Source organism: Lithobates pipiens, unplaced genomic scaffold (genome assembly GCF_037356315.1).
Source record: "Lithobates pipiens isolate NorthernLeopardFrog02 unplaced genomic scaffold, aLitPip1_a1.2 Scaffold_27, whole genome shotgun sequence".
Classification (NCBI taxonomy): Eukaryota; Metazoa; Chordata; class Amphibia; order Anura; family Ranidae; genus Lithobates; species Lithobates pipiens.
Window position 1 is genome coordinate 87,238,376 of NW_027507788.1, and position 27,077 is coordinate 87,265,452.

Consider the following 27,077-nt stretch of genomic DNA (forward strand, 5'->3'; position numbering starts at 1 on the left):
CGAAGTGATCAATGTACGCGTGTAACTAGCTAACTGTCAGCAAGCAGTTAAGTCTCAGTAGCAGAAAGATCTAATCCCCAGTGTAGTCCTAGGCTTAATCACAGGATCAGTCCCAGTGTTGGAAAGTTAAAAACTTGCATCTTAGCATCCCAGATGATGGGCAATACCTTTGGCCAGTATATCACCAAAGTCGAAAAGCTCACATCAGGAAAAAAAATAGACAGGGCAAGGAACTTTCAATGTACATTGAGCCAATCATAAGAGTAGGAAATGGTGCCCCATACACACTATCAGATTTTCTGCTGATTTTCTCCTTCAGGTTTACCAAAACCATGTAGTGCAAGGGCCTGCCTGATTGCATACAAATTTGAACTCCTAAGGTTTGATCTCATAGTATATGGTTTTGGTAAATCTGAAGGAAAACCTGATAGTGTGTATGGGGCTTTAGATTTCTGGGGTGGGCTGTACACAAACTAGGTAGAGAACACAACACTTCTAGGTAGCAATATTAGATTTTTTTGTCAGTTGTAAAAATTCATACATGTCTGCTGATCGAAATAGAAAGGTAATAAAAACCATTCTAAAATGGCTTGGGGTCGCTAATGCGTATGCGCTATAAATCTTTTAGGAAAAGTGGAGCTTTCCTTTAAATATTTTGGCCAATAAGTGCTTCTCTTTCCCATCTTAGAGGATAGACAGTTATTTGTATGTCTCCCATCTAACATAGGCATCTCTGCACACCATTAAATCTTCTGTCTATTATCCCTGCTATAAATATGACTTTCCTTTAAGCTAATCCCGCTGTGCCCTGTGTGCAGCTGACAACCTCCAACGTTCTGTATACTGCCATTCAGTATCAGCTGGAATATAAACATGTGTCTGTCACATGTACTGACCTCATATAACAAATATAAATTCATCATTCATACACTTGGCTGGCAATGGCACACATGCATGCACTCCCAGAATCCTCTGCTGTGCTTGGCTTCTCATTAATCCTTCTGCCTTGCAGTAAGAGGCTGCAGAAGGCACGTGTCGGGGAGGGTGGGGGGGATGTAGTTGCCTGACAGATTATTGTCTTATTTCATTATCTGCTTCCTGGACGTACTTGTTACAATATAATCTTATTATTTGCTGTGTACAGGGGTATTTTTCCATGGGAGGGTGGACAGCTGCATAGAGATGCATGCTTAGACATATGCAGACAATAGGATTTTGTTCAGGGAAATTGTCTGCCGCCGTATTGATTTCAAAATTTAACAAGGATTTTCATATTAGTCGATGTAACATGTCACTGCATGCCTTAGCAGATATGCTAAAGTGAGGCTGAATGATAAAGTGTAGGTTTCCATTAACCCAGTAGGGAAGAATGATAAAGTGTAGGTTTTCATTTACTAAGTAGGGAGGCTGTTACCCTATTATAATCTTATTCATTGCAGGTATTTATAGAATTCTGACAATTTAAGCATCACCGTAACTTCACATCAGTCCCTGCCCTCAGGGAGCTTTCGATCTAAGGCTCCTATCTCACATACATATACCAGGGCCAATTTAAACAGGAACCAACTAATTTAACAGTATGTCTTTCAGGGCCATTTTTTTAAGGCAGGGCAAAAGGGGCAGCTGCCCTGGCCCCTGTCAGCTGCCACACACTTGCCAAACATCCTGGTTTAAATTCCCTTGTCCCTTGAGGTTTTAGTCATGTGCTGTGTCCTGATATCTCAGTGTGAATTGCTGCAACTAATGCTGCCCAGCTCTGCTCTATTGTTGTGTACAGGTGACTCACCTGCAGATCCTGTGTTTAATGCAAATTGCCAGCATTGATATGTATATCATGCCCCGTGAGGTCATATCCACAGTAATCTCTAGCAACCAATTAACAAGCAGAAAACATGTGCTGTAACCTCTAGCAACTAATCCGTGAGCCGTAATGTGTGCTGTAACCTCTAGCAACCAGTCAGTGAGCGGTAATGGTACGCTGTAACCTCTGGCAACCAATCACAATAGCTCCCTGATCTGATTCAGTAAACTGATTTTGAGTCTAGCTGCTATTTATTGTATGTCTAAGTGCAGGTGGAGAGCAAAACTGCATGGGGGGGGGGGGGGGGGGGGGCAAGAAAAGTTTTGCCCAGGGTTCAATCAATATTAAAAACGGCCCTGATGTCTTTGGAGAGTAAAGGTACCTCTATAGGTATCAGACAATGTTCATCCCACCCGGATGTTTATGGTCTGGATATTTACAGGCACATTTTATACAATGTATTACCAAAAGTATTGGAACACCTGCCTTTACATGCACACGCTCGTCTCCCCCTCCGCTTGGCGGCGGGGGCATTGTAACTGTGGGCGCCCAGCTGTGGCTTCACAGCCGGGCACCCACTGCCATGCACCGTGACTGGCCGCTCAATCATCTGGGACCTGTGACGTGTCCCAGATGATTGAATAGAGGGAGGGGGAGAGGTGATCTTCCTTCCTGCACCAAAGGTGCGCCAGAAGGAAGTGGGAGCTGGAACCCTCTGAAAAGAGGGCATGGAACTCTGCTTTAAAGAGGAGCGGGTGGTCAACTGTATCAAAGGCAGCAGAGAGGTCTAAGAGTATGGGCAATGAGTAGTAACAATTGGTTTTACCAGTTAGTAAGTCATTAGTTGTTGAGATTTAGGGGAGCGATTTCTGTAGAATGTGCCAACATGTGGGAAAATAACTATCACATTGTAAATGTTGATTATTGTTGTGTGATGTGTTATGTCATTGCTGGCTGGAGGAGGCTCAGAGGGGCAGAATATGTGTTGTATTCAGGTACCTGTGTATTGCGCAGCTTCGGTGACTGAAGGGGCATCCTACTGAGCAGATTTAAGATGGCAAAAGAAAGCTGGTTTTGTGCGTCATTATTCACACCCTGATCGTCCCACCTGTTAATAAAATTATAAAAATTGATTAAAGTGTGTCCATATTCCTTGTACAGGTTATAGCTACTAACAAAATAATTATTACATTTAGTTTAGTGTATAAATTATACTGTATATGTATATATTGCTTTTGTTTAGACCCCTTTCACACTGGGGCGTTTTTCAGGCGTTTTTCAGGCGCTTTAGCATTAACAAAAGTGCCTGTAAAGCGCTTGAAAGAAGCCTCATCTGCAATCCCAATGTGAAAGGCCAAGTGCTTTAAGAGCCCTTTCACAATGTCAGCGCCCGAAAAATGCTCGTAAAGCACCGCTTAAACTAGCAGCGCTTTACCAGCGTTTTTTGAGCATTATTGGGGCTCTTTCAACCCCTGCTAGTGGCCAAATAAAGGGTTAAAAGCGCCCACAAAGCGCTGCTGCCAAAAGCGTTTTTCAGGCGCTTTTCGGGCATTTTGCAGGCGCTTCCCATTGATTTCAATGGGAAGGGGCGCTTTAGGAGCGGTGTATTCACCGCTCTAAAAGCGATGCAAAGAAGCTGCTTGCAGGACTTTTTTTGACACCCTGCCAGCGCAGCGCCTCAGTGTGAAAGCACTCGGGCTTTTACATTGGGATTGCAGTTGCGGCTTCTTTCAGGTGCTTTACAGGCGCTTTTTTTTAAGCTAAAGCGCCTGAAAAAACGCCCCAGTGTGAAAGGGATCTCAGTGTGAAAGCAATCGGGCTTTCACATTGGAATTGCAGATGAGGCTTCTTTCATGCTCTTTACATGCGCTTTTTTTTAACGCTAAAGCGCCTTAAAAAGGCCTGAAAAACACCCCAGTGTGAAAGGGGTCTTAAGGAAACCATTGCCATGTGCTTATTTCCTTCTGAAATGTTCCTGGCTAATGCTGATCTAACGCTGATCCAATCACTTCAGTGTTTTCTCAGTTACTGGAACAAATGAATGTACCACATTAGTAACTTAGGAAGAATTAGGAAAATTAGATTAGCGTGAAAGCCAGGCAACTTGTATTTTCAAAAGGGGAGGTCAGCAATGGCGGCCTTCTAATTCAGCACACAACAAAGTTTTGTTGTTGAAAAAGGTGATGTGTGTAAAATTATACTCATTGGTTTTTGTAGGAAAGTAATTACTGTCTTTAATGTTACATTATTGGAAATTCAAAACATGGAATAAAGATCACACACGGTACAATCTGTTAGAGCTACCAACAGTTACAGGAGCCTGTGTAATTGAATGCAAATTGATTAGATAAGTTACACAAGTCCTTATATTACATAGTTTTGCCAGATCTAAAGTTAATTGTACAAAGATTGTAGTTTCAGTTTGTAATTTGTATGGTGACCATTCCTCGGTCATGTAATGGTTTCAGGGGGACGTATCCTGGAACATCATAGGATCATTCACTGGGATCCATAGAAAGCTGCTGAGTGACCCATTCTCAGACCCCAGTGACTGAAACATGTAGTATTGCAGATCAATGAATTGTTCCCGTTCTCAATTATTTGTTTATACATGAAGGTCATGGTCCTCCGGTCTAGAGTGGAATATCGGAGCAGCAAAATACTGTACTACTGGAAATAGTTTTCACATATTTAGCATCCATGGCAATTGGTCTCCTAGCCTTTTTGCCCATTAAAACAAGTTCACATATTTCAATTAGCACTTCCCAGGAGGTCATTTATTGAACGCTTTCTCCCAAAATAGTACCTGGAACCTTTTTACACCTTGTCAGATCTGATCTTGTGGTTAGAGATCAGGTAATTACAAATATGTCTATCAATTTTAGATATTTATGGAATGCCTTGTCCCAATGTGATAAGTATATGCACAACATGTCAGAGAGAGCACAGAGCATACACAGCACAGAATGTATATAGCACACAGCACAAAATGTGTACAGCATAGAGCATACACAGCACAGAATGTGTATAGCATAGACCATACACAGCACAGAATGTGTATAGTACAGAGCATACACAGCACAGAATGTATATAGCACACAGCACAAAATGTGTACAGCATAGAGCATACACAGCACAGAATGTGTATAGCATAGACCATACACAGCACAGAATGTGTATAGTACAGAGCATACACAGCACAGAATGTATATAGCACACAGCACAAAATGTGTATAGCATAGAGCATACACAGCACAGAATGTGTATAGTACAGAGCATACACAGCACAGAATGGGGATTATTTACTAAAGGAAAATCCACTTTGCACTGAAAGTGCATTTGGAAGTAAAGTCACTGTAGATCCGAGGGGGACATGCAAGGAAAATAAAAAAACAGCATTTTAGCTTGCACGTGATTGGATGATTAAATCAGCAGAGATTCCCCTCATTTAATATCTACCCCTTAGATTTAGAACGACTGCACTTCCAAGTGCACTTTCAGTGCAAAGTGGATTTGCCTTTCGTAAATAACCCCCAATGTGTATAGTATAGAGCATACACAGCATATAATGTGTACAGCACACAGCATACACAGTACAGAATGTGTACAGCACACAGCATACACAGCACAGAATGTGTACAGCAAACAGCATACACAATGTGTACAGCAGAAAGCATACATAGCACAGAATGTGTACAGCACACAGCACAAAATGTGTACAGCATAGAGCATACACAGCACAGAATGTGTGCAGTACAGAGCACACACAGCACAAAATGTGTACAGTACAGAGCATACACAGCATATAATGTGTACAGCACAAAGCATACACAGCACAGAATGTGTACAGCATACACAGCACAAAATGTGTACAGTGCAGAGCACACACAGCACAGAATGTGTACAGCTCACAATGTGTACAGCACACAGCATATGTAGCACAGAATGTGTACAGCACACAGCATATGTAGCACAGAATGTGTACAGCACAGAGCATACAAAGCACAGTGATTTCAACTCTAGTACACATAGGAAAGCATAGATAGGACTTCATAGGTAATATAAATGTCGATCTAGTAATTGTCCCTGTATTTTAAAGGGTGAGAAATTTAGATCTAACAATCTAGAGCTAACAATCGAGAGTTTAACATCAAAACGTTTATTAATCGTAACACCAGAAATGTTATATATCTCATTACTTGCAAAATATGTGCCATTCAATATGTTGGCAGAGCCACCAGAAGGTTAAGAGATTGTCTCCATGACCATCTATACAAGACTGAGAAAAGAACATGAACCTAGTATAGTAAGACATTTTAATGATGTCCATAGAGGCGATAGCTCCGCATTGCAGATATAAGGTGTTGAAGAGTCACTGTCCCTAGGAGGGGGAGATTTATTCCGAAGTTTGTTCTGGATTTCTCATGTTGAAGCTAGAATCCCAGTGGGGTTGAACTCTGAATCAGACCTCACACACTATTATGAATGAGGGGATGTAGGTTTTTATATATGTGGTTTGCTGTAATGATTTGTGTTGGCTTTCATTACATTATATTTAAATACTATATGTATCTATTTATTTATGTACATGCCTGTGGTGCACCCATTGGTGCGCTCACACGGCCCCTTATTCTAGTGGTTATTTTAGTGCTATTTCTCCAGATCTGTATTGCTATACTTCGCTAGCAAGTTGGCTGAACTAATTTACATGTTTTTATTGATGTTGGTGTATTTTGTTACCAACTTGCAACATCGTATCTTCTTTGTTAATCTCCATGTGCTGCAAGTGTGTTTACACATAGCACTTGGAACAGCGACAAGAACATGGGGATGAACAGGTTAACCAGCTGATCAGCAACACCTGGGTGGTTTGGCCGGATATAAAGATTGGTTCATTGAGATGACAGCTCAGTTTGTGTGAAACGCGTTAGCCTTTCTTTCCCTGCTTGTACATGGTGTGCTCTCTATGTTTTTACATTAACAAAGGCATATTTTGGATCTCATCTTTGGAGTGCAACCATTGGGACTTCTTTCTCCTCTGACACAGCACAGAGCATAATCCGTTCCAAGAGAATGCTTGTAATCCAAAGCACTCACATATCACAGCAAGTTTCCCCATAGAAGTCAATGGAAATGAAGATAATTTGTTCTGCATTGACGAGTAACAAGGTTAACAAGTGTTTTGAAAGACGAGCAACTTTTTTTTTTAAATCCTGACTCGATTTGTGAGTGTTGTCTCGCAAAAAGAGCAGAATTCAAGCTAATGTGGTGTGCAGTACCGCATGTGGCCAGAGGTGGGGGGCACCAGAGAGCCTCCAAAATCCTCAGGGACAGCTCGAGTGAACTCAGAAACACTCGGGAACGAAGTATTTCCGAGCGGCTCCGAACTGTGTCACTGGCACCCCGCACCTCTGGCCAAATGCGGTACTGCACACCACATTAGCTTGAATTCTGCACTCACACTCACAAACCGAGTCAGGATTTAAAAAAAAAGTTGCTTGTCTTTCAAAATGCTTGTTAACCACGTTACTCGTTATCCAAGGTTCCACTGTATACAGAACACAACATGCACAGCATGGAATGTGTACAGCACAGAGTATACACAGCACAGAGAATGTGTACAGCAGAGAGCATACACAGCACAGAGAATGTGTACAGCACAGAGCATACAAAGCATAGAGAATTTGTACAGCACAGAGCATACACAGCACAGAGAATATGTACAGCACAGAGCATACAAAGCATAGAGAATGTGTACAGCACAGAGCATACAAGGCACAGATAATGTGTACATCACAGAGCATACACAGCACAGAGAATGTGTACAGCACAGAGCATACAAAGCACAGCGAATGTGTACAGCACAGAGCATATAAAGCACAGAGAATGTGTACAGCACAGAGCATACACAGCACAGAATGTGTATAGCACACAGCACAGAACATACACAGCACAGAGAATGTGTACAGCACAGAGCATACAAAGCTCGGAGAATGTGTACAGCACAGAGCATACACAGCACAGCGTGTGTATAGCACACAGCACAGAACATACACAGCACAGAGAACGTGTACAGCACAGAGCATACACAGCACAGAAAATTTGTACAGTACAAGGCATACAAAGCACAGAGAATGCGTACAGTAAAGAGCATACAAAGCACCAAGAATCTGTACAGCATAGAGCATACACAGCACAGAATGTGTATAGCATAGACCATACACAGCACAGAATGTGTATAGTACAGAGCATACACAGCACAGAATGTATATAGCACACAGCACAAAATGTGTATAGCATAGAGCATACACAGCACAGAATGTGTATAGTACAGAGCATACACAGCACAGAATGGGGATTATTTACTAAAGGAAAATCCACTTTGCACTGAAAGTGCATTTGGAAGTAAAGTCACTGTAGATCCGAGGGGGACATGCAAGGAAAATAAAAAAACAGCATTTTAGCTTGCACGTGATTGGATGATTAAATCAGCAGAGATTCCCCTCATTTAATATCTACCCCTTAGATTTAGAACGACTGCACTTCCAAGTGCACTTTCAGTGCAAAGTGGATTTGCCTTTCGTAAATAACCCCCAATGTGTATAGTATAGAGCATACACAGCATATAATGTGTACAGCACACAGCATACACAGTACAGAATGTGTACAGCACACAGCATACACAGCACAGAATGTGTACAGCAAACAGCATACACAATGTGTACAGCAGAAAGCATACATAGCACAGAATGTGTACAGCACACAGCACAAAATGTGTACAGCATAGAGCATACACAGCACAGAATGTGTGCAGTACAGAGCACACACAGCACAAAATGTGTACAGTACAGAGCATACACAGCATATAATGTGTACAGCACAAAGCATACACAGCACAGAATGTGTACAGCATACACAGCACAAAATGTGTACAGTGCAGAGCACACACAGCACAGAATGTGTACAGCTCACAATGTGTACAGCACACAGCATATGTAGCACAGAATGTGTACAGCACACAGCATATGTAGCACAGAATGTGTACAGCACAGAGCATACAAAGCACAGTGATTTCAACTCTAGTACACATAGGAAAGCATAGATAGGACTTCATAGGTAATATAAATGTCGATCTAGTAATTGTCCCTGTATTTTAAAGGGTGAGAAATTTAGATCTAACAATCTAGAGCTAACAATCGAGAGTTTAACATCAAAACGTTTATTAATCGTAACACCAGAAATGTTATATATCTCATTACTTGCAAAATATGTGCCATTCAATATGTTGGCAGAGCCACCAGAAGGTTAAGAGATTGTCTCCATGACCATCTATACAAGACTGAGAAAAGAACATGAACCTAGTATAGTAAGACATTTTAATGATGTCCATAGAGGCGATAGCTCCGCATTGCAGATATAAGGTGTTGAAGAGTCACTGTCCCTAGGAGGGGGAGATTTATTCCGAAGTTTGTTCTGGATTTCTCATGTTGAAGCTAGAATCCCAGCGGGGTTGAACTCTGAATCAGACCTCACACACTATTATGAATGAGGGGATGTAGGTTTTTATATATGTGGTTTGCTGTAATGATTTGTGTTGGCTTTCATTACATTATATTTAAATACTATATGTATCTATTTATTTATGTACATGCCTGTGGTGCACCCATTGGTGCGCTCACACGGCCCCTTATTCTAGTGGTTATTTTAGTGCTATTTCTCCAGATCTGTATTGCTATACTTCGCTAGCAAGTTGGCTGAACTAATTTACATGTTTTTATTGATGTTGGTGTATTTTGTTACCAACTTGCAACATCGTATCTTCTTTGTTAATCTCCATGTGCTGCAAGTGTGTTTACACATAGCACTTGGAACAGCGACAAGAACATGGGGATGAACAGGTTAACCAGCTGATCAGCAACACCTGGGTGGTTTGGCCGGATATAAAGATTGGTTCATTGAGATGACAGCTCAGTTTGTGTGAAACGCGTTAGCCTTTCTTTCCCTGCTTGTACATGGTGTGCTCTCTATGTTTTTACATTAACAAAGGCATATTTTGGATCTCATCTTTGGAGTGCAACCATTGGGACTTCTTTCTCCTCTGACACAGCACAGAGCATAATCCGTTCCAAGAGAATGCTTGTAATCCAAAGCACTCACATATCACAGCAAGTTTCCCCATAGAAGTCAATGGAAATGAAGATAATTTGTTCTGCATTGACGAGTAACAAGGTTAACAAGTGTTTTGAAAGACGAGCAACTTTTTTTTTAAAATCCTGACTCGATTTGTGAGTGTTGTCTCGCAAAAAGAGCAGAATTCAAGCTAATGTGGTGTGCAGTACCGCATGTGGCCAGAGGTGGGGGGCACCAGAGAGCCTCCAAAATCCTCAGGGACAGCTCGAGTGAACTCAGAAACACTCGGGAACGAAGTATTTCCGAGCGGCTCCGAACTGTGTCACTGGCACCCCGCACCTCTGGCCAAATGCGGTACTGCACACCACATTAGCTTGAATTCTGCACTCACACTCACAAACCGAGTCAGGATTTTAAAAAAAAGTTGCTTGTCTTTCAAAATGCTTGTTAACCACGTTACTCGTTATCCAAGGTTCCACTGTATACAGAACACAACATGCACAGCATGGAATGTGTACAGCACAGAGTATACACAGCACAGAGAATGTGTACAGCAGAGAGCATACACAGCACAGAGAATGTGTACAGCACAGAGCATACAAAGCATAGAGAATTTGTACAGCACAGAGCATACACAGCACAGAGAATATGTACAGCACAGAGCATACAAAGCATAGAGAATGTGTACAGCACAGAGCATACAAGGCACAGATAATGTGTACATCACAGAGCATACACAGCACAGAGAATGTGTACAGCACAGAGCATACAAAGCACAGCGAATGTGTACAGCACAGAGCATATAAAGCACAGAGAATGTGTACAGCACAGAGCATACACAGCACAGAATGTGTATAGCACACAGCACAGAACATACACAGCACAGAGAATGTGTACAGCACAGAGCATACAAAGCTCGGAGAATGTGTACAGCACAGAGCATACACAGCACAGCGTGTGTATAGCACACAGCACAGAACATACACAGCACAGAGAACGTGTACAGCACAGAGCATACACAGCACAGAAAATTTGTACAGTACAAGGCATACAAAGCACAGAGAATGCGTACAGTAAAGAGCATACAAAGCACCAAGAATCTGTACAGCACAGAGCATACACAGCACAGAGAATGTGTACAGCACAGAGCATACACAGCACAGAGAATGTGTACACCACAGAGCATACAAAGCACAGAGAATGTGTACAGCACAGAGCATACAAAGCACAGAGAATGTGTACAGAACAGAGCATACACAGCACAGAATGTGTATAGCACACAGCACAGAGAATGTGTGCAGCTCAGAGCATTCACAGCAGAAAATGTGTACAGAACACAGCAAAGAATGTGTACAGCACAGAGCTTACATAACACAGAATGTGTGGCATAATTTAGCCCTAAGCGCTTGTTAAAACTAGCTTTCTTCTCCAAAGAGCGATTTGCGCTCAAATCGCTTTTCTGATGGCAGCCAGCAACCACCTGCTTTAACACCTCAAACCCCACACTAGCAAGTGGGGTGCTTGATGTATGGTGCTTTGACTCAGGAGCTCTGGAAATAAAGGGAAGGATAACATTGCCCTGGCACATACTCATACAGCCAACTTTCATATGCTGTGTAGTATTGTCACTATATTACTGGAGTCTATATGTTTCTTGTTAGATAACATCCTTTATGTTTATGCAGTACATTTGGCACCGAAGCGTAGGGCTCCTCAAAGATGGCCTTGTTACTAATGACACACTACTCTGAACATAGATGCGTGCATAATGCTGGCCATACATTATACAATTTTCTTATACAACTTTCCTTTAGATTTACCAAAACCATATAATATGAGGTCAAACCTAAACACTTTCAATTTGTATGCAATCAGGCAGGTCCTTGCATTACATAGTTAAACAAACAATGTATGGTCAGCTTTAGGATGTGCACCCCAAAGCTCAAATACAAATGTTTGTGTAATATAAATATGCACACTCTAAAATACTAAATACTAAAATGTGCTAAAACATGGACAGTGCCAGTAGAGCAGTGGACATGTCAATATATGTTGGTGTGAGTAGGATAGTAGATGGTGTCAGTACGGCAGAGGACCGTTTCAGCAGTTTTTTTTATTATTATTATTTTTGCATTTTCTTTTTTATTTAATTTTTTTAAGGAGCCATGTTGGGGGGGGGGGGTGTCTTTGGTAAATAAAATATTTATACCCCTGATGTCTCACTTTTGAGACAGACAAAGGGACTGAGGACAGAGATTCCCCAATTCCTTTCTCCTGAATAGTGCTCTGTGCTGAGCAGCTTTCTGTTCATTCACAAGCTGAAGCATAGTAAACACAAAGCTGCACTGCACAGGGTGATTAGAGCACACCCGGGCACACCCTATGTGCACGCCTATGGCTCTGAGTAAGTAATTTAATGAATAAGCACAGATTGCTTGTTTGGCTAATATAATAGAAGTTGTCAATCTAATACCTTGGTTCTGAGAAGGTGTTATCCTCTAATTCAGACAATTCTCTTCTTGAAAAGTCCATTTGTGGGCCAGGTCGATAACTGCTCTCGTCCACGTCTCTGAAGAACAATAGTTTATTTATGTTACAGTGATATAAATTGAGGAGAAAGGCATTTCTATCTACACAGGCACTGATCCTGGCTATCTTTGCTGGTTAATAACAATAGCATTGCTCCTTATACCTTCACCTTCACTAGCTACAAGGCTTCTAAACCATTTGGATCTATGCACGTGCCAAAAAATGCCGTATTTCATAGCACTAAACCTCATGCACATGGACAATGAGAGGCTGAAAATATGGTGAGTGTTAAATACCAGCCTGGGGAGCCACAGGTGCTGCTTACACCCCGCCAAGTGAATGGCTGTTTACAGCCATACCCAGGTAAATGCCAATGCACAGAAGTATTGGGGTTTACCCACACACGTTTGTAGGAAGTATTTCCCGAATATGGACATTTTCTGGTTTGGAAAATATGTCATACACGCATATGGTGTCTGCAGCTGCCAAGGTGCAGGAAAACAGCTGGAATTTTATGCCCAGTATATTTTCAGTGTCTCACCATCCATGTGTACTAAACCTCCATTGACAGGTATCAACGTGCCTTTTTTTTTATGTATTGACATGCATTTTTGAATACAGGATTTAGAGTGAAAAGAGGCAACAACCATTGACCAATGCTTGCCAAGCATTTTGTCATGCATCAAAGTGCATACTATATGCATTGCCATTGACTTTTATGGGCTTCCCAATGTAATAAAATGCAGAAAGAAAAAGTCATATTTTTCTAAATGCACTGTGCTGCAGTGCAGAGATGGGAACAGACTCTAGATTTTTTGGCATGTTGCTACATATGCATTAAAACATAAAGTAAATGGACCCAAATTTATAACATCTGGTGACATCACATTTATTAATTGGGAAGCTCAACAGAGCCAAGTAACCAGTGATGCCAGCCGACAGACGTAACTAACCTTCCAATGTTTGCCAAGTTAGCCCACATATTGAAAAAAAACAAAAACATAGGCACCTTTCTATACCGCCAGTATATGCCGCCACTGAGCACTTTTGAAGAGCTTTTCAGTCGCTTTTGAAGAGCTTTCCATTCATTTCAGTGGAGAGGGGCATTTTTTTCACCACCCTGCCAGTGCATTGCCCCAGTTTGAAAGCATTCATTGATTTTAATGGAAATAGGTTTTCATGAGCTTTTCAGGCTCTTTTTTTAGCGTGAAAGTGCCTGAAGAGTGACTTCAGAGTGTGAAAGGGGTCTTAGTTATCATGCTTTGTATTGCTCCATATGTAGGGAGTTTTTTTCCAGTAACATCCAGCTAGGAATCCATTAGGTCCAAAATCAATGTGTGTCTTTTAGCACCAATTAGAGTAGAATATATGATCACATCACAGCAGTGATCCAGTGGGGTAGAAACAGAAGTCAATGGTGCTCTTGAGGAAAGAGTATTTTCCCCAAAAAAAAAGATCCTAACTAGTTGTTATACATGCGTTGTAAGGAACCTGACTCACTGATATGTTTAAAGCTGAACTCCAGGATAACAAAATGTTTTCTGTAAAGCGCACAAGCACCAGTCCATGCACTTCGACTCCAATAACTCAGTGTCGGGGATATATTTTTGAAATGTATTGCTTGAAGAACTTTAAACATTGGGTACTCCAAAATGCTGCACAGTAAATAGGAGAACACTCTTCTCTAGGCTCACACTAGGATGGAAATTTTTTTCTTATATGTACAAATTTCTAACAGTATATGTGGTTTTCGGTCGGTAAAGTCCTTTGATTTCAAAATCAAATGTTAAAAGCAAACAAAATCGTGAACTACATTCAAACGACATGAAAATTCATATTAAAATTTGAGTAAGAAATTTCAAACCAATTTTTATTCAAAATTCTACTAGTATACACTAGACTAGGTTATTCTGTTTTTTTTATTTCACATTTGTGACACACACACACACACACACACAAACACACAGCCTTGACCTCTGCCAGGAAGCTCAGGGCAACAATAGGAAATTCTAGAATCTGGGCCATCCTACAGTCTATTCATACTACCTTAATAGAACATAGCAATACATACTGACATTGTTTTGCTTTTGCACAGAATCACTCATTTGAATTCAGTAAGTACGTCACATGTACCCCTTCCATCTGTGGAGAGCATTTATCCCAGACTACAGGAAGCACATAATGAAATGATGTAAATAAATAATAACTTCTGAGAAGGTCACAAGCTGCCTTGGTGGAGACAAAATGGCTGCTCCTTGGGTGCCTCAGCTGGGCTTCTCTCACCTGTTTTATTCTCTTTGAAACTAACAGATGGGAAACAATGGAAGGTTTTTATTACAAATATTATTTTTCTGTTTGATGGAGTAAGAGGTATGCTCCTGAGTCCTGGCAAATTGTTAAAGGGTTAGACCACCTTTACCAAAAAAAAAACTTCCTATGCATATAAGGAGTGTCTGTAGAAAAAAACAAACAGTGCCACTCTGACTAAAGTTGAATTATGCCCCGCTATAGGTGTAGGCCATTTACGTATCTCATGGCGCCTGACCTGAAAGCTCACAGGATGTTGCTAAGTGAGGCCTAATCATTACTGCTCACACCCACCATCACAGGAGTAAACTCTTAAACTCTAAGCTCAGAGCTATTACCTCAGGGAGAGCACACGTTGAAGAGGTTTGAATCAGAGATGAAGTTCACTCCTGTGATGGAGAAGCTGAGTAGTAATTACTCGGCCTCACTTAGCAACATCCTAACAATGTCCTGGAAGTTTTTAGGTCAAGCTTCATGAGGTATAAAAATGGCCTACACCTATAGCAATTCAACTTTGGTCAAAGCTACACAGTTTGTTTTTATCTACAGATGCCCCTTATCTGCATAGATATTTTTTGGTAACCCTTTTACAACCCCTGCTCAAATTGCTTGACCCTGTTCTAAGGTGGCATGGACCAAGGTTACATCACTTGCAACATCTATACAGCAATCATCTCCATAGGGATAGCTAATAGTACATATAGTTGCATAGTTTGTCAGGTTGAAAAAAGACACAAGTCCATCTAATTCAAACAATAAAAAAAAGCCCTGTTTGTTTTAATTCTTGGCTGGGAGTGGCTCAGGGCAGCAGCTGGTGACTCACAGGCAACATCACTGTTCCCTCCCCCTTCTTTCTAGAAGGTGCTAGAAGGCGAGGAGAGGTGGAACTGCCTGGGGTATTCTAAGGATCCTTTACCAGTCCCCAACTTGGATTGGCAGGGGGCAGGCCTGTTTAAATACCTGGGGTCAGCCCAGCTGGGGAGCAGTTTCGGGTGGAAAAGACCGAGTGAGAGGATGTGGAGGCTGTCGGAACCCACAGGGAGCTCCCCAGGCGGGGGGGGGGGGGGGTTTGACCCTGGGCTGGGGCTCGGGTACATCCAGGAGGAGTGATGAGATCCTGGAAGGAGAGGCACATGAGAGAGCAAATAGAGGACAGCGGGAGAGAACACTTTTAATAGTCTCCAGGGAGGACTACTGGTCGCAGGCAGGAGGACTGGGGAGGCAAGCCTGAGAGAACTGGGAGATTGTAGTTTCAGATGGGTGCAGAACCATAAGAGAGGATTGCGAGAAGGGCAGTGAAAAGAGGTCTCTGCGGCCAGGCTGGTTGACAGGGTCTGAAGAGAGCTATCTGGGAGAGGTAGCTGAATAGAGAACAGCTAGCACCTGAACTATTTCTACACCACAGGGGCCCGAGGTCCCTGCCTGCAAAAGGCTGAAGTAGTGTCAGCCCTCAGGGGTGGCCCGCTGATTAAGGGCGCTCAGCGCCATCCCCCCTGTCCATCACCACCTCCCCTATCCATGCGTGCGGCCTCTTTCAGGACACTGGTGTATGGATTCCAATGCTTGGCGGAAGCTGCAGTGATGCAGAGAGGACATAGGAGCCCGCAACCCACCCATAGGAGCCTGCAACCTGGCCACTGCCTGCCACCCGTAAGGAGCAGGGGCGGACTGACCAGTCGGTCACTCGGGCGCCGCCCGAGGGCCCGCGGACGTTAGGGGCCCGGACTCGGCCATATGAGAGGCCACTTGCAGCGGCTGAATTACATGCCGCGCCCGCGATGCAGATAATAACACTGCTAACTGTGCACTGCTCCCCGCCGGCCCCTCCTTCCCCTGTCCATCCCAGGCCAGGTGCTTGTACTGTATGCATCGTGACATCACCTGACTTGGGACCGACGAGAAGAGTGGAGGGGCCGGCGGGGAGCAGCGCGCTGTTAGAAGTGTCTCAGGCTCAGCATCCAGTGGCTCGGTGAGTGAAGCCGAGACACCAGGGCCGCCACACGCGATGTGGGGGGGGGGGGGCATGGTACAGACAGATGCATGGGCCCCGGGTCCCTCCATCCCACAGTGTCCTCCTGTGCTGTGTGTAAGTCCTGTGTGCATGTCCCCCTGTGTGCTGTGTGTATGTCCTGTGTGCATGTACCCCTGTGTGCTGTGTGTATGTTCTGTGTGCATGTCCCCCTGTGTGCTGTGTGTATGTCCTGTGTGTATGTCCTGTGTGCTGTGTGCATGTCCCCCTGTGTGCTGTGTGCATGTCCCCCTGTGTGCATGTCCCCCTGTGTGCTGTGTGCATGTCCTGTGTGCATGTCCCCCTGTGCTGTGTGCATGTCCTGTGTGCATGTCCCCCTGTGTAAGTGTCCCCCTGTGTGCTGTGTAAGTGTCCTGTGTGCATGTCCTGTGCTGTGTAAGTATGTCCCCCTGTGTAAGTATGTCCCCCTGTGTGCATGTTCTCCCGTGTGCATGTTCTCCCGTGTGCATGTTCTCCCATGTGCATGTCCTCGTGTGCTGTGTGCGTGTCCCCCTGTGTGCTGTGTAAGTGTCCTGTGTGCATGTCCTGTGCTGTGTAAGTGTGTGTCCTGTGTGCATGTCCCCCTGTGCTCTGTGCATGTCCTCCTGTGTGCATGTCCCCCTATGCTGTGTGCATGTCCTGTGTGCATGTCCCCCTGTGCTGTGTGCATGTCCTGTGTGCATGTCCCCCTGTGCTGTGTAAGTATGTGTCCTGTGTGCATGTCCCCCTGTGTGCCTGTCCCCCTGTGTGCATGTCCTCCCGTGTGCATGTCCCCCTGTGTGCATGTCCCCCTGTGTGCTGTGTAAGTGTCCTGTGTGCATGTCCTGTGCTGTGTAAGTATGTGTCCTGTGTGCATGTCCTCCCATGTGCGTGTCCTCCCGTGTGCGTGTCCTCCCGTGCTGTGTGCGTGTCCCCCTGTGTGCTGTGTAAGTGTCCTGTGTGCATGTCCTGTGCTGTGTAAGTGTGTGTCCTGTGTGCATGTCCCCCTGTGTGCATGTCCCCCTGTGCTGTGTGCATGTCCTCCTGTGTGCGTGTCCCCCTGTGTGCATGTCCCCCTGTGTGCATGTCTCCCTGTGCTGTGTGCATGTCCTGTGTGCATGTCCTGTGCTGTGTAAGTGTGTGTCCTGTGTGCATGTCCCCCTGTGTGCATGTCCCCCTGTGCTGTGTGCATGTCCCCCTGTGTGCGTGTCCCCCTGTGTGCATGTCCTCCTGTGTGCATGTCTCCCTGTGCTGTGTGCATGTCCTGTGTGCATGTCCCCCTGTGTGCTGTGTGCATGTCCTGTGTGCATGTCCCCCTGTGTGCATGTCCCCCGGTGTGCTGTGTAAGTGTCCTGTGTGCATGTCCTGTGCTGTGTAAGTATGTGTCCTGTGTGCATGTCCCTCCGTGTGCCTGTCCCCCCGTGTGCCTGTCCCCCCGTGTGCCTGTCACCCCGTGTGCCTGTCCTCCCATGTGCATGTCCTCCCGTGTGCATGTCCTCCCGTGTGCATGTCCTCCCGTGTGCATGTCCTCCCGTGTGCATGTCCCCCTGTGTGCTGTGTAAGTGTCCTGTGTGCATGTCCTGTGCTGTGTAAGTATGTGTCCTGTGTGCATGTCCTCCCGTGTGCATGTCCTCCCATGTGCGTGTCCTCCCGTGCTGTGTGCGTGTCCCCCTGTGTGCTGTGGAAGTGTCCTGTGTGCATGTCCTGTGCTGTGTAAGTGTGTGTCCTGTGTGCATGTCCCCCTGTGTGCATGTCCTCCTGTGTGCGCTTTCTCCCTCCAGTGTCCCCATGTGTGTGTGCCTTCTCCCTCCAGTGTCCCCCTGTGTGTGTGCCTTCTCCCTCCAGTGTCCCCCTGTGTGTGTGCCTTCTCCCTCCAGTGTCCGTGTGTGTGTGTGTGTGTGTGTGTGTGTGTGTGTGTGTGCGTTCTCCCTCCAGTGTCCCCCCCTGTGTGTGTGCTTTCTCCCTCCAGTGTCCCCCCCGTGTGTGTGCGCGTTCACCCTCCAGTGTCCCCCCCCTGTGTGTGTGTGTGCGCGTTCTCCCTCCAGTGTCCCCCCTGTGTGTGTGTGTGTGTTCTCCCTCCAGTGTCCCCCCCCCCCGTGTGTGTGTGTGTGCGTTCTCCCTCCAGTGTCCCCCCCTGTGTGTGTGTGTGTGCGTTCTCCCTCTGGTGTCCCTGTGTGTGTGTGTGCGTTCTCCCACTAGTGTCCCCCTGTGTGTATGTTCTCTCTCTCCAGTGTCTCCCTGTGCAGGTTTGGCTTGAGTGTGGAGACCAAGGGGGCCCCATGATCGTCTATTGCCCGGGGGCCCCATGAGTTGTCAGTCCGCCCCTGCGTAGGAGCCCGCCCTAACTAGTCTGGAGGAGTAACAGTCTCCAACAAGTGAAGTGCTGGAGGAGATACAGTGTGCAGCAAGTGTTTGTGCTGGAGAGAGGATTGGGGAGTGTATATACTGGAGTGTATATAGATGTCTCAAGCATGTTTTCACGAAATATTCCTGGGCATCCCATAATTCCCAATTTTCCATCCAAGTTTAATCCCCTCAAATAAAAAAAAACAAAGCTATGGACTGGTCTATGAGTGACTGAGAGATGGATGTCTGCCTGGGCATGGTGACAGGTGAACCACTACATTCAGCAACCTCTACGTTGGCATGACTACACATACAATCACACATACACAATCCTTTACTCACAGTTGATCCAGCGGAAGGCTAAAAACACCAGAAAAGCATGATCCAATTTGCTACAGCAAGGGAAACAATTCCTTCCTGATCCTCTGAGAGGCAATCAGATTTCCTTTGGATCAGTTTTACCTCTAAATGTTAGTATCCAGGTATATTATGTACATGAAGGAAAGAATCCAGGCCTTTTTTAAAGCAATCTACCGATCTGGCCAGAACCACCTCTGGAGGGAGTCTATTCCATATTTTCACAGCTCTTACTGTGAAGAAGCCTTTCCATATTTGGAGATGAAATCTCTTTTTACCCAGACATAAAGAGTGCCCCCTTGTCCTCTGTGATGACCTTAAAGTGAATAACTCAACACCAAGTTCACCATATGGACCCCTTACGTAATTGTACATGTTGATCATATGTTGATCATATCCCTCCTTAATCCCCTCTTCTCAAGAGAGAACAAATTCAGTTCATCTAATATTTCCTTATAGCCGAGCTCCTCCATGCCTCTTATCAGTTTGGTTGGCCTTCTCTGCACTTTCTCCAGTTCCCCGATATCCTTTTCAAGAACTGGTGCCCAAAACTGAACTGAATATTGCAGATGAGATCTTACTAATGATTTGTACAGGGGCAAAATGACACCTCTCTCTCTCTAGAGTCCATACCTACAATACAAGAAAGGACTTTGCTCGCTTTGGAATCCTCAGCTTGGCATTGCATGCTATTATTAAGCTTATGATCTACCAAAACCCCCAGATCCTTTTCCACTATGGATTACCCCAGTTGTACTCCGCCTAGTATGTATGATGCATGTATATTCTTAGCCACCAAGTTTATAAATTCACATTTATCAACATTAAACCTCATCTGCCACAAAGTTGCCCAAAATAACAGTGCATTAAGGTTGCATTGAGGTTGGCTTGTAAGTTGGAGACATCCTGTAAGGATGTTGTTCCACTGCATAGCTTGGTGTCATCTGCAAAGACTGAAATTGTACTTTTAATCCCAGACCCTATATAATTTATAAAGCTATTAAAAAGTAAGGGTCCCAACACTGAACCTTGGGGTACACCACTGATAACCTTAGACCATTCAGAGTAAGAATCATTACCCACTACTCTGAATACGGTAGTCAGTCATATTCTACTAAGCTTGTTCTGCAGTGTTGGAGGCATTAAGGTTACATTCACATGGGTGGCCAGCGGCAGCCACCAGCAACAATCAGTAGATTGCATGCACACAGTGTGGCTGTCAGACTTGTACCCTATACAAATCAATGGCCCAAGTGCAGCTGTGCACAGAAGAAGCATTTAGCCACCTTTGATTACAGATAACTAAACCCCTCCTCCATCGCCTGTGTGAGGGCCTTTTCACACCAAGTGCAGTAGGACTGTGTAGGGCAGCTTTTCCAATCTAAGACAAGACAAAATTCCTTGTCTCCTGTATGGCCTGTCAGGTATTTCATTGCCTAAAGCGGCATTTGAAACAAAACTTAAGGTCATTCACTACTTTTTTCAGATGAGCACATTGTGATGCAGCAGAGCGCATCACAACTCACTGCTGTGAATTAGGATGAATGAAATGTCTTGTAAATGTAACTGCTGGTGTGAACCAGCTCTAAAGGAAACCTTTAAGTATTTTCAGAGGGAAGTGAATAATGGTAGCCTTTTAATATAGTCAGATGTCTTACTGTTAATGAAGATCTTACTGGATTTGTTCTTACCTTTTTCCTTGCAGAGCAGAATTTATGATCTTTCGGATGGCTGCCGACCCTCTAGCCCGGCTGAACTCACTGGTAAACATACCATCCACATGTCTTTTATTCCTGTTTATAAAATGCAGAATTCATATAAATAAAAGGGTAATGAAAATGTAAAGTATATGTGACGGACTGGGGTTTATATGGTCACAAAACAGACACCCCAAAGCAAAGTACATATTCTTTTTTTTTTATATTTCTAAACATATCCCTTCTATTCTATTAATAACCAGTAGATGGCAGAGAAGGTACACAAACAGAGTCTATATAAGGCCAAACACCATGTGACTGGAAATTAAACTACTTCCAGCCATAAAGTCAGTGGTCATATCTCATGCTGTTTGTGTGATTCTTTGCAGGTATGTACTCTAAATCGTTCCTAATCTGTATTAACCTGTAATAGAAAGATTCCTAAACATCTTGAGCAGATGCAGAAAAAGTCTCAGCAGATTTTATGCTATAGTTTTGCTGTAATTAGAAGTTTAGAACAGCATGTGTCAGAAACAAGTGAAAAGTGCATAAGAACATGAAAATACTGCATTAGTCAGAACAAATGTCTATGATAAACACTAAACCTTTCTAAATAGGTATATTTAAACCTGATTTATTGAAAATGGCATAGATTTATAGAAGCACATGTTTTCTGTTATTTAATATAGAAAAAAACCTATTGTATGTAAAGCTTATGTATTGCATCATACAGACATGCAATGTGCACCATCTAGTGGTTAAAAAAGAGTACTACCATGGAAATATTTGTATTAAAGCAATGCATTGCTAGTATGATTATTGCACACTTAAAGTGTACCAGAGAGATAAAGATAATTATCTATAACAGTGAATAACAGGGATATATATGTTATTAAATTTAGTAATGTTCATTGTTATAACTACGTTTTAAAATACTTTAGTTAAAATCTGTATTATATATATTGTTAATGGTTATAAACATGTGACTATAAAAATGTAAAAGATGTATTGTTATGTAAAATTAAACTACTTCCAGCCATAAAGTCAGTGGTCATATCTCATGCTGTTTGTGTGATTCTTTGTAGTCCACGCCAAGCTGATCACCTTATCTCATCGCGTCTACAATCATCGGCTCTCTTAATTCACATTTTGAGGCTGGTAACATATACAATAAGGTTTAATAAGGTTTAACTACCAAAATTGAAATGTTATTTTTTAAATTTAATAGAAATTACCTTTTTTTTAAAGGAAAAGCACGACAAGTACTGCATAGTTATCATAGGGTAAAAACTGACCGTATAGTCACATCCGAAATCCAACTGGGTATATAGAATAGTGTTTCCCCTAAGTGGTTGCCCCCTTGCCTTGCCACTCTGGGTGCTTGGTTTAAACCCTACCTTTCCTGTCTGCTTAATCTTAATCTACTTTGGAGAAACTAGAGATATGAGGTCAAGACCACACACTATATATGAATGGAGGAGGGTGTCGCTGGTGGAGCCATAGGTCACACTTTGATGGGAACTGGAGTGCAGTTTGTTCCCCACTCTGTTAACCGATTGACCAACCCGTATGCGCTGAGCTTCCCCCCTCTCCCTCCTTACCCCCTTTTGATACCACCGATGCCCTCCACCACGGGACAAAGTAATTGATAGAATCTAATTCTGGGCAGTGTCCGAAGAGAGATGACACTGCATGGTGATACAAATGTTTTTATTGAATACAGTTCCTAATTTGCAAAGTTTTTCTTATCACACTTTAACATGTACTGCACTGTGGAGGGGACAACCTAGCTCTCCCCCTCCCTCTCTCACCTCTTACCCCTTCTTAACTCTACTCCCTATCCCCCCCCTTCTACCTCCCCCCCATACCCGTACCAACATGTCTATTTGATAATGACTCTGTTACATTGTTGTTACTTTATTTATTTTTTCTGAAAATAATAAAATATATTCAACCCTAATCTACTTTGGAGGTCCCTGCTTATTCCCGGGTGGTGACTTCAACGTGGCCCTTTCCCCATCTGTGGACACATCCTCCGGTAAGTCTTCTATTGCTCATTCAGCTTTGATGCATATTAAATCCCTTCTACACTCTGCACGATTATTAGATGTCCGGCGCACATAACATCCCCTGGAAAGGGACTACAGTTATTATCCAGTCATTTATAATTCCTACAGCCGTCTCGATTATTTTTTTATGTCCCAATCCCTCCTAGATGTCCCCATTCAGTCATCCATTGGTACTTTTCTTTGGTTGGACCATCCCCCAGTACAGCTTACACTTGACCATATGCCCAAATCACGTAGGGGCTTCTCCTGGCGCTTAAATGATAACCTACTAAAGTACTTCCCATGTGTCGCTGAGGTCAAACTTGCTATTTGTTCTGGATCATAGATCTGTTGACTTCACCACCCCCCCTGACGCAGTGGGAGGCCTTGAAGTTTGTTATCCACTGTGCTTTTATAAAACACGGTTCTCTAGATTATGTTGATCTCTTCAATGCCAGATGGGAATTGATGCAACTCCTTTACTCCCATTCCCTTATTGCACATGATAAAGAGCACTTTTATCGCTATTCCCTCTCTAATAAATGTGGCCAACACCTCGCAAGATTCCTTCACCCACGCCCCCCCCCCCCCTCGCTGCCCCTATGCAGCGAAAATACATAATACCAAAGGCATTTCTATGGCCTTTAACAGGTATTATTCTAACCTATATAATTTACCCACACCACACGACCCCGGGCCTACTAAATCTCATTCCTCGAACACGCTATCTTACATCACCGAAACCGCGTTTTCCTCAATTGACCCTGAGCAGGCCCTAGATCTAGATAAATCCCTGTCAGATATAGACTTCCTGGGAACAATTAAAGGTTTGAAAGCAGGCAAATGCCAAGGACCGGATGGTTTCTCCCAAGGTTCTACAAGCTTTTTACACCAATACTTACCCCTTTACTGACCAAGGTCTTTAATTCTATTGACGATACCCACCCACCTTCTAGAGATCTTCTCTCTGTTAATATTTCTATTATTCCCAAACCCAGTAAGGATCCCTCTCAATGCAGTAGCTATAGGCCCATATTCCTCCTTAACATAGATGTCAAACTTTTTACAAAGGTATTAGCTAAACGTCTTTTCCCGCTCTTGCCATCAGTTATACATAAGGACCAAGTTGGTGTTGTGACTGGCCGGTAGGCCAGAAACAACACCACGAAAACCATCTCATACATACAGAGTCATGGCCTGAAAGCCTGCTTATTTCTTTTGATGCTGAAAAAGTGTTTGACCGAGTAAATTGGCATTTCCTGTCATTAGAACAGCTTGGCCTTGGCAGTGCTTTCATGACTAAGATTATGTCTCTATACGCCCAGCCCTCAGCCTCCGTGTTAATTATTGGTTTATCATCCAAACCCTTTAATATTTCCAACGGCACGAGACAGGGCTGCCCCCTCTCTACTTTTCGGCATAGTGATAGAACACCTAGCCACCGCTATTAGACAAAAGGACTCGACTGTCGGCATTCAGACCCCGTTCCTACATCACAAACTCTCCTTATATGCGGACGACCTATTAGTGTATGTACAACAGCCTCACATATGCCTTTCGTCCTTACTACATTAATTCCGCTCATTCGGGGAATTTAGCAATTTTAAACTAAATATTTCCAAAATGGAGGCCCTTAACATATCCTTACTCGCTGCCACTGTTTCACAGCTCTGTTATAACTTCTGATTTCAATGATCCACTAAAGGAATCTCATACTTGGGTGTCACCATTCCATCTAATCTCTCTAATGAATTACCCCTGAATTACCCCCCATTATTAACTTGTAAACAGAAAGACTTTGATTCTTTGGGGTCCTCCTCCCTGCCTTGGTTTGGACACATAAACACCTTGAAAATGGACACGCTACCAAAGCTGTTATACCTTTTTCAGACCATTCCTATACTCCTACCTAAACAGTTCTTCCTTTCCTTACAATCTCTGTCTATACGTTTTATCCGGAACAGGGGTTTCTCTCGTATATGTCACAAACTGCTTACCTACCCCAAGTTACAGGGTGGAGTAGGACTCCAGTCTATGAATTCTACCACAAAGCTGCCATTTTGGCGAGGGTGCTAGAATGGTTCCCCCGCCCCTTTATTAAATCATCTGTCATGGTGGAACAAGATCTTTCTTCTTTGGATCTCTGGGCTCTTAGGGGGTATTTGCAGGTTTTGCCCAGACTACACTCCTCCTCCCCTTTAACCTGTGTGGCACTGCACGTATGGTATCGGAAAGGCCTTCAGACCCTTTTGTCCTCTGACCCATCCCCCCTTATGGCTCTATTTGATAACCCTGCTTTGCCCCAGGGCCTGTTTTCCCCTACAGTAGGTATGCTGAGGAGAGCCATGTGGCCAGTGGCACACTCGATTGTGCAACCGGCAACTGGGCAACCTGTTATCCCAGGTGGAGATAGAAATTGTCTCACCGCCCTCCATCTATATACTTTTTGTACAGGACTATTCCGCTCTCCCCAGGTACACCGTTCCCTTACCCAATATGAACGACTATGTTCCCTAACTGAAACGCTCAGACATCTATTATCTGCAATTTATCAATTACTCCATTTGTTAAGCAATGATGAGCTCCCTACTTATACAAAGATGTGGTCCGCGGATCTGGGAAAGAAGTTTACAAATGCTGACTGTCAGACCTTTCACTTCACCCACAAATCCACAATCTCCTGCTATGCTCAAGAAAAAAACTTTAGGCTTATGTCTCAATGGTATAAAGAACCCTTATCCTTACATAGAATATTTCCTTCCATGCCTGCTAACTGCTGGAGATGTGGATCAGCAGAAGGAAACTACCTACACATCTGATGGGAGTGCAGTAGGATACAACCTTTTTGGTCTCAAGTTTTCACTGTCTACAGTTCAATGTACAATGCACCTTACAACCCTCGCCTGAAATTGCACTGATGTCTGTACTTCCAGGTTTGATAGCTTTCCAAAAAAATAATCTGCTAATCTAGACAACTGATCCTCCTATTCTGGAAGTCAGACGTGCCTCCCTCTTTAGCCTTATAGGTATCCACAGTGAGTGAAATGATGCGGATGGAGGAAATGCTGGCAATGGACAAGTTTAAAGAAGTTTCAAATATATGTATGTCTGGAAAGATTTCTCCACCTTCGATGCCCTTAAAGCTGTGTTTTAAAAAATATTATTTTTTCAAATTTTTTCCCCTATAATGACTATATACCTGCATGGTCATGTGGAACGCTCAAGACTCCTCCCTCTTTCTCTCCATCTTCCCTGGACTTCCTTGGGGATGCTTCTTTCCTCCTTCATTTTCTTTCCCTTTCCTCATTTTTCTTTACTACTACTTTCCCCACTGTTCTCTTAACATATGACTACTATTCTTTTTTTATTCTCTTTTGGCCTTATTATATGACATGCCTACCTACCAAAATGCTACGGAATATTCTCGTTTATATTTTTTATCATTGCTCATTTGAATATTATAGCTAAAATGCATTTTGAGGCCAACATACCTATGTCCTCACTCTGAACTTCAAAGGTATACCTTTTACCGTTTACTTTACTTTTTGATGTAAAAATAATAAATATATTTACCTAAACCCTACCTGGGAAAGTGTCCGCTTGGAGTTTGTATGTTCTTCTTATGTTCTTCTGCAATTTGGGGTCAGGTTGTAAATATTTGTTGTGCCTCACACAGAAAAGTAATAGCTGGCAAATCTTCCAATAGGGACACTAGTTCTGGTATCCCCAAGAAATTCCCTTAATTTGCAGAGATTTCCTCTCACTTCCTGTTTGGCTATGGGACAGCAAATGAAGGGAAATCCCTGTAATGGGATGGAGAAAAAAATTGACAGGGGTTATAACCCTCCCTTACTCTATCCAAAATGAAAAAAAAA

The 27,077-nt window shown here is 43.4% G+C and overlaps 1 protein-coding gene and 2 long non-coding RNA genes across 3 annotated transcripts in view; 1 reads left to right on the forward strand and 2 right to left on the reverse strand.

The window, feature by feature from the left end:
* LOC143933960 (uncharacterized) overlaps positions 1-21,726 on the forward strand; it is a 70,561-nt gene extending 48,835 nt beyond the window's left edge. The window contains exon 3 of the long non-coding RNA XR_013263177.1: positions 21,163-21,726. This is a non-coding gene — a long non-coding RNA (uncharacterized LOC143933960). The remainder of the gene's footprint in view (positions 1-21,162) is intronic.
* LOC143933963 (uncharacterized) overlaps positions 1-27,077 on the reverse strand; it is a 286,424-nt gene that overhangs the window by 174,515 nt on the left and 84,832 nt on the right. The window lies entirely within an intron of this gene.
* The window catches only part of LOC143933959 (uncharacterized), a 34,760-nt gene that overhangs the window by 4,866 nt on the left and 2,817 nt on the right, over positions 1-27,077 (reverse strand). Inside the window, exons 3-5 of the mRNA XM_077457170.1 lie at positions 21,149-21,250; positions 12,405-12,500; positions 2,801-2,909 (exon numbers count right to left, since the gene is read on the reverse strand). Of these exons, the coding sequence (XP_077313296.1) occupies positions 2,801-2,909; positions 12,405-12,500; positions 21,149-21,250 (307 nt within the window). The remainder of the gene's footprint in view (positions 1-2,800; positions 2,910-12,404; positions 12,501-21,148; positions 21,251-27,077) is intronic.